The 14,957-nt window shown below is 37.9% G+C and overlaps 1 protein-coding gene across 1 annotated transcript; it reads right to left on the minus strand.

Moving 5' to 3' along the window:
- Nucleotides 1-57: 57 nt before the first annotated feature.
- Nucleotides 58-14,004, minus strand: FAM177A1 (family with sequence similarity 177 member A1). Its single transcript, XM_039351841.1, has 5 exons — nt 13,504-14,004; nt 7,314-7,490; nt 5,424-5,490; nt 3,075-3,172; nt 58-1,825 (listed from the first exon to the last, which is right to left on the minus strand). The coding sequence occupies exons 1-5, from the start codon at nt 13,585-13,587 to the stop codon at nt 1,613-1,615; spliced, it is 639 nt and encodes a 212-aa protein (XP_039207775.1). The 5' UTR covers nt 13,588-14,004; the 3' UTR covers nt 58-1,612.
- Nucleotides 14,005-14,957: the final 953 nt, after the last annotated feature.

Raw genomic sequence — 14,957 nt, forward strand, 5'->3', positions numbered from 1 at the left:
CATTTTCAGATATCTAACATCAATTGTCAGACCTATAATAACATCCATGGACTCAACTATCATTATAATTATATTAAATATATATTTTAATGCATTTACAAGAAAAGAAACATCTCATTTGCATATTTGAAAAAATATTAAAAGGTAAGGCACAATGACTGAAGAATCTCATAACCTTTCCCTATTCAATATAGTAGGAACATTTCTGACTAGCAAAAATTAGAACAAGATAACCAGTTTATTAACTATGTTGCCTTAAAACTTTTTTATCCTGTACAGTGATTTGAATAATTATGTTACACATTTTATAGCTGACAACTATATCATTTTTGTAATCCAAAATGGATGCATATATTGAAACTGTCCAAACATTTTAAAAAGTACCAAATAAGCAGTATACTAGATGAGATTTCTCCAATCAATGACAATGAAGGCAAAAGGATATATTCTCTTATCTTTGCCATTTTCATGTACTTTATTGTACTATATAATGTATTGCAGTTTCTTTTAAAATTCCAGCTAAATTAAATAAATGTATATGTTTAAGAAGAGATTGAAGGGGCAATGTAAACTACTGAAGTAATTACATCCAGAAAGTGTTTAGGGAACGGAACAACTTTCCTGAATACATCCCTTTATGCTACATGCACACAATCCATTCAGCTCTGATCTTTATAAACTTCACGTTACAAATGTTTTATGGATTGTCCTACAGAAAATTTTCATTTACAGTAGATTTTCAGTGTTTCTTAGGATGAAAAACAAATTTTTAGTTTGAAAATTCACAATTGTCATAATAGGCAGTTCTTCCTATTAAAAATAAATATTTCCGAGACGTTAAATTTTACATGTGACTAAGTTCAGTTTTTAAGGTCGGAATAGTGATAGGTACATGTATGAAACTATGAACAATACAGTACTAATAATTCGTCATACTTCACGAACAGCACATTCATTTAAAATTTTGCTCAGTGTTTACATTCAACAATTCACCTTTTAATATTGATGTAGACTAAGCATCAACTCTTTGGAATAGTGGGATTTTTTTCTATTACATTTTGCAAAGCCTGAGATTTAATATCAACTTTAGATTCTTCTTTGTTGGACCTACAACGTTTATCCTTTATCAATTTTAGATGAATTTTAGATCATTATTTACTTTAGCAAATATTAACAAAACCACATGAATTAGATGACTGCTGGACATTCATATAAATATATGCAACAGTGCAATTAGACTAAATCACAAAGGTATACATTTTCCAGTTAGTTTAAAATTTTCATCTAGCTTTCAGTAAATAATGTTATAAAAACATAACAGACTTTTAAACAAAAAAGAAGCATAGTTATCAGTCCATAACTATCACGAAGGCACCAAGTGCTTGGGAAAGACCTTTTACTTCTGCATAGAAAGATCAAAATAGAACCCATTTATTTCCATTTCATAATAGGTGAAATAAGATATTTTGGCCTTTATTAGACAGAGATGGACTGAAGAAACTAATATTAATAACTCTCATGGCCATATTTTTAAATAAATTACATGCCACTAAACATGCCAAAAAGGACCAACAGATATTTGGCAATTCAAGAAATGGTATTGTATGTCATTCTAAGCAGACACTACAGTAAAATCTCGTTTACTTTCTACAACAGACTGATGCTCTTCTTCACTTTCAAAATTGAGATTCATAAATGTACTACACGCTGTATCCCTTGGCTGGGCGGTTTGAACAGCCATCCCTTCTTGGCTCTGCTTCTGTTGTTCTTGAAATCTCCTTTCTGCTTCCTCTGACAATTTGTCCTCTTCCTCTTCTTCCTCCTCCTAAAAGAATTGATGTAAATTTACGACAGGTTACTTCTCAACAAGCTTTAATCCTATCAAATACTTTGAAATACCGCGTCACTGTTGCAATCTATTGTAAATGCTCTTGATAGAGCTACTTTCAAAAAAATGCCCAGAATTGTAGGTCAGAACATGTGTCTGAAGCTAGGCTGCTAATTGATGACGCAAGATACAGAATTCATATGCAGCCTCACTGAATAAATCTGTCTGCTTCAGATCAATAGGAGAAAATGCATTTGCTACTGAAAAACCATATTTCTGGCACGTAGGCACGCAGGAAGGTTCCCAGTCTAGGAAACATCTTCCCGCAGGAATTCATTTCACTCCCACTCTTTCACTTTTAAATGCTTTCAGTATTCATTTTATTATAAATTTTAAATGAATGTGTATTTTCCTTTTGATTTAAATTGTTATTAGCTACTCTAGGTATTATCAAAGCAGAAAGATAGGTATAAATCAAATGAAATAATATTGCAACACTTTCACAGTTCAACCAAAAACATTCCAATATTGAATGAAGTGATAATACAACAGTCATGGTTGTCAGCAGAAACACTGAAAAGATTAAAAGTGTCTCTAAAATGGCTTCTGCGCAAACCGTTCTGGGTTTGAAATAGCTGTTTGTAACCTGTTCAATAGCTATGGCTCATATCCAAACTAAGCATGCAACTAAATATTCTAAGAAGAAGTGTTTGAAGGGGAAGGGGAGTAAAAATAGGAAAAAGCAATGGTTACTGAGGTTGGAGGAACAAGAGGGTGAGAAGACAGGGAAATTATTGCAAAGATGGGTGTTGGGCAGGCCAGTGAGATCTGCCACTCTGAGCATTCTTAGCAACAGCTAAGAGGATGAAGAAGAATGAAGAAGAATGAGGGGGGAGCAAATCAGTGGAACATGCCGCATTTATATCTGCTGAAGGAAAAGAAGGGGTGATGCAAACCTGCTGTGCCTTACTTGCTCAGTAAATCCCTCCAGAATGGCTGGGAATTTTGTTGCATCTTAAACTCTGAGCAATAAAATGCACCAGCTTTTACTCCTGGCAAATCACAGCTCATGCAGAATGGTTCAGCAATAGCAGCAAGTGCTCTGTGCTTCTTTCTATTTTGAAACAAACATCATCTGTGTACATTCCTAATGTCAATTAAATTAATAGTGTCATTTTCAGAAAAAGATTTTACAACATCTACACTGTTAAAAGGATTGTTTTTTTTTTTTTAAAAAAAAGCATACCTCCTTTTTCATTCTGTAGTATTCATCTATGGCATATTGGTATTTTGGTGTACTGATACCCAAAACAGAGGCAATTTTTTCACCGAGGAAGTCACACACTGAGTAAATGAAATAAATATGTTATGAATGCTCCAGATTAATTCTTGAACATATTTTCACTCAACACTCAGGAACCACTTTCAGAATGAGAGAACCTTTAGACAAACACCCAAAATCAGCATTTTATGAGCACATTAAATCATTCTCAAAACATGATAGCCATGGTGGGAATTATTAGCCATGAAATACCAGTTTAGCAGAATGTGAGGCACTTATTTATCCAGACACTCAATTGATGCAACCATGTCTTTTTGGGGGGCAGATGGCTCATTTCCAAACGAAACAGTGGATTGTAGCTATTACTATTTTTTGTCTCTTAAGAATGCTATGCTGCTTTTATGATGCCCTTAAGCATTCCTTTAATTTGGGAAAAATAAATATTTTTGTGACTAGTGCAGTATTTTTTAAAAATCTTTTTCACCATCCGAAAAATGCAGAAATTTGGAAAGTTATACAGTAAGATCCCCACAGTAGGCAAGGGCACAATTTTCAGCCCATTTTGGGGAGATTTGAAAGGAGTGGGATTTTAAGAGGCAACAGGTGTACATTAAGGCTCACCCACTCCAAAAAGTAACAAATGTAAATCAGTGTAAACAATAAAGTGAAATAATTCATACAGTGGTATCAATCTACAAGCAATCTGAAAAATGCAGTTTTTCCTCAGCTTCCAGAACACCAGAATAAAAAGGGCCAACCTAGGTAAGAGGCTATTCCACAGAGTTGATTTCATAATTGAAAAGCAACATTTTCTGGCCTTAATTTCCTTACAAAAATAGGGCACCATTAGCAGTTTCTCCCAGAAAGCTCATCTTGGATGGACCAAATTTAATTGGATCACATGATCCTAAATATTCTTTAGTGCCAGACCACAGGGGGAATGTATAAATCAAGACTAGCACTGCACCCAGAAATCTGTTGGCAACATATGTAGAACTTACAAAAAATGTTTGGTCACATTCAGTTCTAATTCTCTTCCAACAACACTATAAGCATTATTTTCATTGCTATATTCCCTCAGAGTGCCTCAGGGGAAGGAACATCCCAAAATTGGTGCACAGAGAGAAGACATTTGGGAAGGAATTTTGCTAATAGCTTGGTTGAGGCAATCAACAGAGCTGCCCATCAAAGCACTGTGAAATTCCTTAAGCATCTTCCAGAAATCCTCTAGATCGGTGGTTCTCAACTTTTTCTTCACCACAGACACCCTTTAAATACTTTTGGTGGCCATGGACCATGACACGGACCACCGAGACTTAATTCAAGATTTAAATCATAACATTTCTTCAAGATTTCGTGGACCACCTGTGATGACATAGTCGCCTCCCCAGTGGTTCATGGACCACAGATTGAGAACCACTGATCTAGATCCATCAGACAGCTGGATTAGGATCCTCCTAATTATAGTTGCATAAATTTCTGGGAATAAGGTAGCTGGGCTAGCTACTGTTAGCAAAAACAAAAGAATTGTGGTGCCTTTATTATGATACAACTTTTTTGTTAAACCAGCAGTGAACGATTTTAAGCATAAAGAATCTCTTCCTGTTTCTCACTAGAACTCCAATATTTGTGTTCCAGCTACAGCCTTATACAATACATGGTTACTTGGAATTAAGAAATTCTGACCTTGGGGGTTTGTTTTGAATATCAAACCTGAATGCAATGCATCTCATAAACCTTTTACCCCCAAATTAAATTGGGACTCAGAATTTATTCCTGATCTAGTGCAAATTATCCAATTAACTTTTACAAGGATCTGACTTCCACCTTTCTCAACTACAATCAACTAATGAAGCAAAGCAGAAGGCATATTTATAGGAACTAAAGGGTAGATTTCACTGACATATTTTTTCACACCAATGTACAATTTACTCATGCCAATTTATGGTGAATAGTAGGCATTGAAAAGTGCAGACTGAAGGGTTTTTGTTTCATAATCTGCTTCAACTTATTATATGAAGACAAATAGTATTTAATACCAATTTTAAACTTCAGTGAACACTGAAGCCCTGGTGACCAAGGAAATTAGTTTTTTCAGAACTTCATCTGAATGTCTTCTCTTGACTAAAGAACAAAATTTAACAGTGCATGGAATTATTTCATCAATATTATTTCCCCTTCAAAAAATATCATTCAAGGACATCATTTAATCTCCCATGAATTTATACTACTATTACACTGGCTTGCCTATGTCACTGGATTCTTAGCAAGTTATTATCTGTGTATGCACACGGAATCAGAAGAAGCTCATACCTGAGAGTGTTGATGTGGCTACTCTTAGCATCTGAAACCACAAATAAGGACCCCACGTTAATGTTGCCTGCAATAAAGAGTTGAATTGTTTGTTTATTTTATTGTAAGAAAAATCCACTGAACTTCTTTCATTAATATCCCATGTTACCCTTTCTGAGTTCAACATAACATCAATAGTATTCAGATTCCCATCCTGGCATCAATTAAATCAGATGCTTTTTCTAAAGCATGCTTTTTAAATACTAATTTAATATTAGTACATAATATTAATTTAATGCTAATACATAATATTAATGACAAGAAAATACAAATCTTAAAAAGAAATCATTATCATATTCATATTCAAATCATTTACACATGTTGATCATGAGCTCCAATTTCTACAAGGTGTTCCTGTCTTAATATATTTTGATTTTCTTCTGCTTTCATATCATGTTTCACATTGTTCTGGAGCAGTGTTCTCCAACCTTTCTGGATTGGCAGCCTGGCATGAGAGGGAGGAGGGGGAAGAAGGGATGGTTTTGTGCAAGGGGCAGGTTCGCGCAAGTGGGGCTTTGAGCGCTGGTGCCCACTGCTCGTGTGAATTGAACTGTGCGCACATATGCACACTGGCCTGCTGCTCATGCAGCCTGGTTACAAATAGGCCATGGCCTGGTAGTGGGCTGTGGCCCACAGGTTGGGGATCCCTGTTCTAGAGTGTCCAGTCAGAGAAATTATTCAGAGGTAAGTAGGAGAAAGTTATTACACAGGGGGAATTCTATTGTAATATTCTTAATCCATCATTTCAGAAATCTATAAAAGCAGGCATGTCAGATTTATTCTTTTGCTGCAAATGAAAAAGACTTTATGATTGAATTAAATGTGATTTGCCTAATACCATTGGCCAATTGAGCTTAGATACATTTCAAAATGTACTAATCAACTATTTTCTGCTTCTTTAAAAATAATACATCATCAACCAAGTTAATGGATTTTTATTTCTAGATAAAAATAAAATAAATTGAGTAATACCAGTGACCTAGCCTATTGATAATCATCTACAGGTAGTCCTTGATCTATGACCACAATTGAGCCCCAAATTTCTGTTGCTAAGTGAGATTATATGTGAAGTGAATTTTGCCCCATTCTATGACCTTTCTTGTCACAGTTGTTAAATGAATCACAGCAATTGTTAATTTAGTAATACGATCATTAAGTGAATCTGGCTTCCCCACTGACTTTGCTTGTCAGAAGTTCGCAAAGGATGATCACATGACCCCACGATACTGCAACCATCATAAAAAATGAGTCGGTTGCAAAGAACCTCAGTTTTGATCCACCTGACCACGGGGACTCTGCAAAGCTCATAGATGTGAAAAACAGTCATAAGTCACTTTTTTCAATGCTATTGTAACTTCGAACGGTCACTAAACAAACTGTTGTAAGTCAAGGATGACCTGTATATACCACTAAAGCTGTCATTGCCATGATCTTTACCTGGGCAAAATGGTACATCATATGGCAACAATTTTTGTACAAAGGTCCTCAAATAGGCTAACTTATAAAATGTATCCAAAATCTGGGACTCATGATTCCCAAGGGAATGAAATTTGGGGAAGCTGAGGCTGCTTCAGTGCTACTCGTTGCTGCTGCGTTTATGGGATCTTTATTTTCAAAATTCCATGACAATTTTCCAGGCAATCTCACAATCCCTCCTTCCACAACGTAGCAGCAACCACAAGAAAACTCAGTGGGGAAGCTGGAGGGAAGTCAGAAGTCACTCTTACTTCCACTGCTTTATTGCTCACCCTTGGTCACTCTATTTCTCTGTTTAGGTAAGGAAATATCTCTGAAATGATGACTGAATGGGGCATGAATTGTCTAGTTTGATATAAACTTAGAAAAACCTACTGGATCAACAGAAGGCAATAGGTCTTTTTTCTCTTGCTGCTCGTCATCTTCATCTGTACTATATTCTTCCATGGTTTCACCACTTGCAAAATGGATAACTCTTCTTGGAATTTTCTTCTTTTTTCCCATGACACCAAGTTCCACATTCTCAAAACCTCTGTCTCCATTTGTATTTAGCTGTAATAGAGTATATTCAGATATAGTTCATGTGATGAAGAAAGGAGATTGATAAGTATATATTGAGTCAATCTTTGTCAGGAATGACATCACATCATTCATGGCTTGAAGACAGTGAAAGGTTCATTTTTCAAAGTGTAATTTTATGTTAAGGTTGCTTTAATTGTCTAGAGAAAACATAAAATTGTGTAGGATTTCATATTGCCATAGATTGCTAAATGCCAACCAAAATTACAATTGTTTAATGTTCTTTTGAGTATATTAATTTTCAGAGAGTGTTCATATATTCTACAATATTACTGGGAGTTTTTATTTTGAATTTAATGTTAATCAATTTAGTATTGCTAGACCTATAATTAAAGATTTTGCTCAAAGCTACCTAGTAATTTCTAACTAAGTTGGAATTCAGATTAGAGACTGTAGAAGTCATGAGATATGCTACTGAAATTTGGCAAATTTGGCAAACTCATATTTTCCTTTTATATAAATTATAAGCAAAAGCGGCAATTTTTATATTTTAAGCTGGTACAATCAGAGATTCAAATACCTTGCAATTTCAGAGAATCACTGCTTTCAGCATCAATCCTAGTATCTTCAGGGTTCTCCCTGGCCCCCAAAATAACAGAGGTAACTAGAAAACCAGATGTTGCAATTTTAAAGGGAAGTTTTATATTTGCTGCTGTTACCAGCATTCTATTAAAAGTTGAAAAAGATAAACCATCATAAAGATTATGACAATAGTAAAGGAAGGTAGGTGGGATAATTATCTTTGGCATCTGAAAACTATAGATAATAGACAAATACATCCAAAATGTATTGAAAGTACACTTGTGTTAGTTTTAAAAGTCACTTCTAATAGATCAGGGCTTTTCAACCAGTGGTACGGGTACCATGTGTGGTACATTGGCACCTGGCAGGTGGTACGTGACCATCCTAGAAAAGTGGTAGCGGGAGAGGGGAATGAGCTGAACCGGTGGCAGCACCGCACAAGCCTGAGAGAGAGATGGCTGGAGTTGCAGGGCTGTCAGGGCTCAGCGGAAGCGCCAGGATCAGCGCTTCTTCGGGGCTGTCAGGGCTCAGCGGAAGCGCCAGGATCAGCACCAGGCTCCGGCTGGAGCTTGGCGCTGATCCTGGCACTTCTGCTGAGCCCAGAAGAAGCACCGATCAGCTGGAATGTTGCAGCCTCTCCAGGGTCTTGTGATTTACATTCAGATGCTTAGCAACTGATTCATATTTATGATGGTCACAGTGTCCCAGTGTCATGTGAAGTGACCAAAACCTGCTGCAACCACCCAGCAGATGGGGGGGATAAAAACTAAACACCCCCCCCCACCTCCGCTGCCAATCCTCAACAGAAATGCTCACAACAATGAAAACCTCGGACAGGAGGAAGAGCGCTGCCGGGTGGACAGGCAGGTGTCTTGCTCGGCTGTGGCTTGGGGGGCACTTTTCTCAGTGCCATTGTAACTTCGAACAGTCACTAAGCGAACTGTTGTAAGTCGAGGACTACCCGTACTTTATCACTTTTTTCCTTTTTTTTTGGTCACCAAGTTTTTGACACCTTGCTAGGCGACTGTTGGTACTCGGATATTGCCATATCCTAAAAGTGGTACAATGGGTGAAAAGGTTGAAAAGCCTTGTAATAGATCCATTGTATGTGTAGCAACTGTTGACACCCGTTTGCCAGGCTTGCACAATTAGCTGAAAGTCAAAACTGATTTTCATTAAATAATTGAGCAGACCGATTTGTAACAGGGATCTGCTTACAGCGTTACAAGAAGTCAAACCAGTGAGTGTAAATAATACAAAGCAGCAGAAAAAAATTTTTGACTATCACAGTTACACAAATAAGCAATATTTGTAAATGTAGTTATACTTATATGAAAAACTGGTACTACTAGTGAATTCATCTAATAAGAGATCACATACATTAATGTCTAAGAATTTCTAGATCTTCAAGCCTTGTAAATCAAGATTCAACTATATGCAGAATTTGTTTAAAGTTAAGCTTGAGTTGTGCACCTAGCCACTAGCAATGGAAAATACATATCTATTACTGAATCCATTTTAAGGCCTAGTTATTTTGTGGCAAATTAGTACAATCTTGTTCTCCATAGCATAACATAAATAAGCTAGTTATTTAAAAATGTTATTTAGATATTTTAAAATATAGTATTTAAAAAAACTGACAAACTACAATTGCTAAGATCTGTACCGCAACTTACTGCCAACTCTTTGTGAAAAGGTATGCACTGATAATTTTCTATGTTGCAATGAAATATTAGAAAGCAGACTGTTATTATTAAATAACACTGCAATAATAACAATCATAATAACTTCCCCTAGTTCCCTCCACCTCCATATAGTTATCCATACTGATACATTCATATTTATCATGATATTCTGTTTTGAGATAGGCAATGTTGTGCACAGCATAGAAAAATGATACAAAGCAGTGAGCAAAAAAAATGAAGGTGGGATATAAGAGAAAGAGAAATTATTATATTTAGTTATGCCAGCATCATTTGTTGTACCTCTCTAAATCTTTCTATAAATGTAAACCACCTTTGTTTCTACTGCATGAATATACTAATTTTGGCACTACTTTTGTTCTTTAAATGTAATAATAAATAACAAATATATAACAGGCCTCTACTCTCTTTACTTTAAGAAAAGCTGTTAACACCTGATTTTTTTCTGAGGTATTGGGAGCCATATAAATGATCCCCTTTGGGTTGTTTTGCCATTTTATATTTTGTACTTTATATTTACATATTATTTATATTTTAATGTTATATGGGGATTTTTGGTTTATCATTTGTTTTTTGTTGTTGTACATCATCCAGTCACATTGTTTGAGTTGGATATCCTTACAAATCTAGTAAATATATATATATATATAAATGTTATCACATGAACTTAATTATCCCATTCCCGTTTCATTCACCTTATTTTTATGATTCTCCCAGCACACCAATTCTCCATTCCACATAAATGGACAGAAGAATGCTTTTGTCACTATTTTTCTTCTTTCAACAAATATTTGGTACTTGCAACAGATGACGTGTTATTGAAATAGTTATATGGGTATGACCTTGAAGATGAAGGGAAGAGATGCTGCCTAGGGAATGATCAGATAAAAGGGGGAGGAGTCTGTAGCTGCTCATGGTCAGAGAAAAAAAATTAAGAAGGACCCGTCCTAAATTGATCAGACTATAAAGGAGATTTGTACTTTCAGACTTGCAGTAAAATAGAATTAGCTCATCTGGTTTACATCTTACTGTTTCTCTACCCATTTTCTCATTTTCAAGAAATGTTCCAGCAAAGTACACAAATTCATCTATTTGTTCTAATCAGTTTCCCCAAAGAGAGATTCCAGAAAAAAGCAAAAAAGATACATGAGTAATGCTAGCTCTTTCTGGCCAACTCTTCCTCCCTCCCCTCCTCTCTAATCCATTGGATGACAAATTTTGGGAAGCTCCCTAAATTTGTATTATTTTATGCAAAATACTTTGATATCCGTGAGCCAATCTATATGCTACTAAAACTCTCTTCTCTGTAAATTTTAACTGGGAGAAATGGTGTATAATACGGCAAAACATTTTGTATCTCAAATGAGTGCAAAATGCATTCAAAGTCCAAGAATGGAATTGAAATTTGGCAAATTTTATAAAGCATTTAATGAAATTATCATAAAGTGTTTTATGACATAATACAAAATGTCATAAAAATTTCCTGTGGTCAAATCCTGATGTTTGACAATGCTATACAGTTCAACATGCAATTCAACATATTTTCAAGCCATATACATCTCTGAATAACTCCCAGAATTTTTAAGTAATTTTCCAATGAAGGCAGTGCATTAGGAACTCTGCTATTGTTGAAGACATTGAGGAATCAGATAAGAAATGATGACCCAAGAAGTCATGGGTTGTCTAGACAATTATAAATGTAGGATGCAAAACATTGTTGTTGTTAGTTGCGAAGTTGTGTCCGACCCATCGCGATCCCATGGACAACATTCCTCCAGGCCTTCCTGTCTGCTACCATCTTCTGGAGTCCATTTAAGCTCACGCCTACTGCTTCAGTGACTCCATCCAGCCACCTCATTCTCTGTCGTCCCCTTCTTCTATTGCCCTCAATCTTTCCCAGCATTAGGCTCTTCTCCAGTGAGTCCTTCCTTCTCATTAGATGGCCAAAGTACTTGAGTTTCAACTTCAGGATCTGGTCTTCTAAAGAGCAGTCAGGGTTGATCTCCTCTAGGACTGACCAGTTTGATCACCTTTGCGAGTCTTCTCCAGCACCATAGTTCAAAGGCCTCAATTCTTTTGCACTCAGCCTTTCTTATGGTCCAACTTTCACAGCCATACATTGCAACTGGAAAAACCATGACCTTGACTATACGCACTTTTGTTGGCAGGGTGATGTCTCTGCTTTTTAGTATGCCATAGCTTTCCTCCCCAGGAGCAAGTGTCTTTTAATTTCTTGGCTGCAGTCCCCATCTGCGGTGATCTTGGAGCCCAGGAAAATAAAATCTGTCACTACCTCAATTTCTTCCCTATTTATTTGCCAGGAATTGAGATGGTCAGATGCCATGATATTGGTTTTCTTCATGTTGAGTTTCAAGCCAACTTTTGCACTCTCCTTCTTCACCCACATCAAGAGGCTCTAATTCCTCTTCACTTTCTGCCATTAGAGTGGTATCATCTGCATATCTTAGGTTGTTGATATTTCTCCCAGCAATCTTAATTCCAACTTTTGATTCAACTAGCCCTGCCTTTCTCATGATGTGCTCTGCATATAAGTTATAGGCAGGGCGACAGAATACAGCTTTGCCGGACTCCTTTCCCAATTTTGAACCAATCAGTCGTTCTGTGTCCAGTTCTAACTGTTGCTTCTTGACTCGTATATAGGTTTCTCAAGAGACAAATAAAATGGTCTGATACTCCCATCTCTGGATGCAATTATAATAAACATTTACTACAGTAACCAAACTTCCAAAAATCACAAGATTCCTCCATGGACTGACAAGCAAGATTCCTCACTTGACCACAACACAGAGGTAGTCCTCAATTTATGACCACAACTGGGCCCAAAATTTCCACTGCTAATCAAGGCAGTTGCTAAGTGAGTTTTGCTCTATTTTATGACCTTTTTGCACTGTTAAGCAAATCACTGCAATTGTTAAGTGATCACACGGTCGTTAAGTGAAACCAGCTTCCTCCATTGACTTTGCTTGTCAGAAGCTAGTTGGGACGATTACAAATAGTGATCACCTGACCCCAGAACAGTGTAACTGTCATAAATACATACCAGTTGCCAAGACCCTGAATTTTGATCATGTGACTATAGAGATGCTACAACAATTATGTCACTTTTTTCAGCGCCATTGTAACTTCGAACAGTCACTAAATGAATGGTCGTAAGTTGAGGATTACCTGTACATTCTTACAGAACAGATTAGTTTTGGAAAGTGAAAAAAAAAAGAATCCCTGGAGGCATGTAGAAAATTTGGAAGAAGCAGATATTTCACAAATTAAACGCTAAATATCAAGCACACACGTTTTGTTTAAAAGCTTGGGTTTTTTTTTAAACAGCATTTTCACTTCCTTAAGCATTCCTGACCTGGAACTACATAACCACTCCCAAAAAAATGCCTGCCTGCCATGCACCACAGCACAACCATCAATATGCCCGTCTTCTCCCCCGAGTCCTTCTCCCGGCGTGTTGAGCTACAGCTCCCTCCAACAGATGACAGGGACTGGACTTCAGCATCTAACACATCTTGAAGCTAGAGGGTCATGCTCAATTTCCTGCGGTCCCAAAGCATAAAGGGTACCGCTCAGGGAAGAAGACCCTCGCCTTCTGCCCCTGTCAAGTGATAGAAAAGGTAGCTTCACCTCCGTCGCGCCTTGTCCCAGGAAAGACTGAAGCGTGGCAGGCGAGGCGCGGAAGCAACGAGCCAGGCGACCCCCGTGGATCGGGCGCGTGTGGGGAGGAAAGAGACACTCACCTGTTCCTGATCCATGGCGTAGGCAGCGGCGGCGGCAGCGACTGGAGCGCAGTATAAGGAAAGAGCAGAGAGCCCCTGCTCCATAGTCCCCCCGCGTTCCGACTGAGAGCTCTTCTCCACGACTATCGCGCCAGGCCAAGCCCTCCTCCGGGGCGGAGGCCCTGAGAAATGAGCTCACAGAGAGGCCGGTCCTCCCGCCGGTCACACCCTCATCTTCGTGGTTGCTAGGATACCTCGAGGAACTGTCCGTCTGTCTGTCTGTCTCTCTCTCAGGTGCCCTAGCGGCAGGCGTCTGTCGAGCCAGAGGTGGGCCCGCCGCTTGGTGACAGACAGAGCAGGTGGGGGGGGGGGTTGTTGCAGGAAATCCAGAGCCGGGCCTTCGTTCGGTGAAAGCACGACGAAGCACGTGACTGCCCGCGCCTTGGAACCTTGTACTGTAGATCTAAACCGGTTCAGAAACTTTTCCCACGGTTCAAATATCCCGACATCTTTTTTTCCCCTTCCTCTAAGATTGCCTTCATCTTTTACCAGCCCACACTTCAGGCAGCTTTGACAAATGTTAACCACATGACAAATTTTAACCAGTCATAGGGGGATCGGCATCGCAAGACCTGCACATGAATTAGAGAACAAATGAAAGTGTACCATATCAAGGGAGTAAAATAATTGAAACGGAAACGGGTTGGTCATATAGCAAGAAGAACTGGAGGCAGGTGGGCCAAGGCAGTCAAAGAATGAATCCCACTTGATAAAAAGCATCCACAAAAGAGACCTGAAAGATGGATCCACAGTATCAGCAAGTATTGCAGGCCCAATTGGCAAAAGAAAGTTCAGGACTGTATTGGTGGGAAACATGCGGAAGAGGCCTGCATCCTGCAGTGGATAGACAATGGCGAAGATGATGATGATACCGTAAGGCAAAGCTTAGGAATTGAAATCTGCCAATTCCTACTTGCCACTTTAGATTGCTGTGGGCAGTCCTGGATGCTGTCCTTCCCTGGGCAATGAAAGAGTCCAAATCTTTTTGAACTCCAGATCTTCCCTGGGATAAAGATACTAATAACCAAAGTCCATATCTTTCAACTCAGCTGTTTTCCATGAAGCCACCAGATATCTAGACTAGCATTGATTACCTTGGGTAATGAAATGTCTGCAACAAAACAATCAAGCTGAGAGCACCAAGGACCTCTCATGTTTTACAGACTTGGATTTGAAAACCTATGTTTAAAATTACTGCATTAAACCACTAATTCTTTCACTATATGACATCTTCCAATCTCACTTCTTTCTACTGATCTTTACCAAATTGCAAAGAATATCAGAATAGATTGTGAATTTGCATGACTTGGATTTCTAGAAGCAAAATAAAAAGTTAAAACCAGTTGATACAAATACAGGGCAGTTTGTTAATCATAATTTTTTCCCTGTTATAAAACTTGCGGGTACAATATCAT

Source organism: Crotalus tigris, unplaced genomic scaffold (assembly GCF_016545835.1).
Source record: "Crotalus tigris isolate CLP2741 ecotype Arizona unplaced genomic scaffold, ASM1654583v1 scf7180000018371.15429387391:27106975, whole genome shotgun sequence".
In the NCBI taxonomy this organism is placed as follows: Eukaryota; Metazoa; Chordata; class Lepidosauria; order Squamata; family Viperidae; genus Crotalus; species Crotalus tigris.

Coding starts and splice junctions, on each gene's coding strand:
- FAM177A1 (XM_039351841.1), bottom strand. CDS start 13,587: ATGGAGCAGGGGCTCTCTGCTCTTTCCTTATACTGCGCTCCAGTCGCT. Junction 7,491..13,503: donor ACGCCATGGATCAGGAACAG/GTGAGTGTCTCT, acceptor ACTCTATTACAG/CTAAATACAAATGGAGACAG. Junction 3,173..5,423: donor AGCCACATCAACACTCTCAG/GTATGAGCTTCT, acceptor TCATTTACTCAG/TGTGTGACTTCCTCGGTGAA.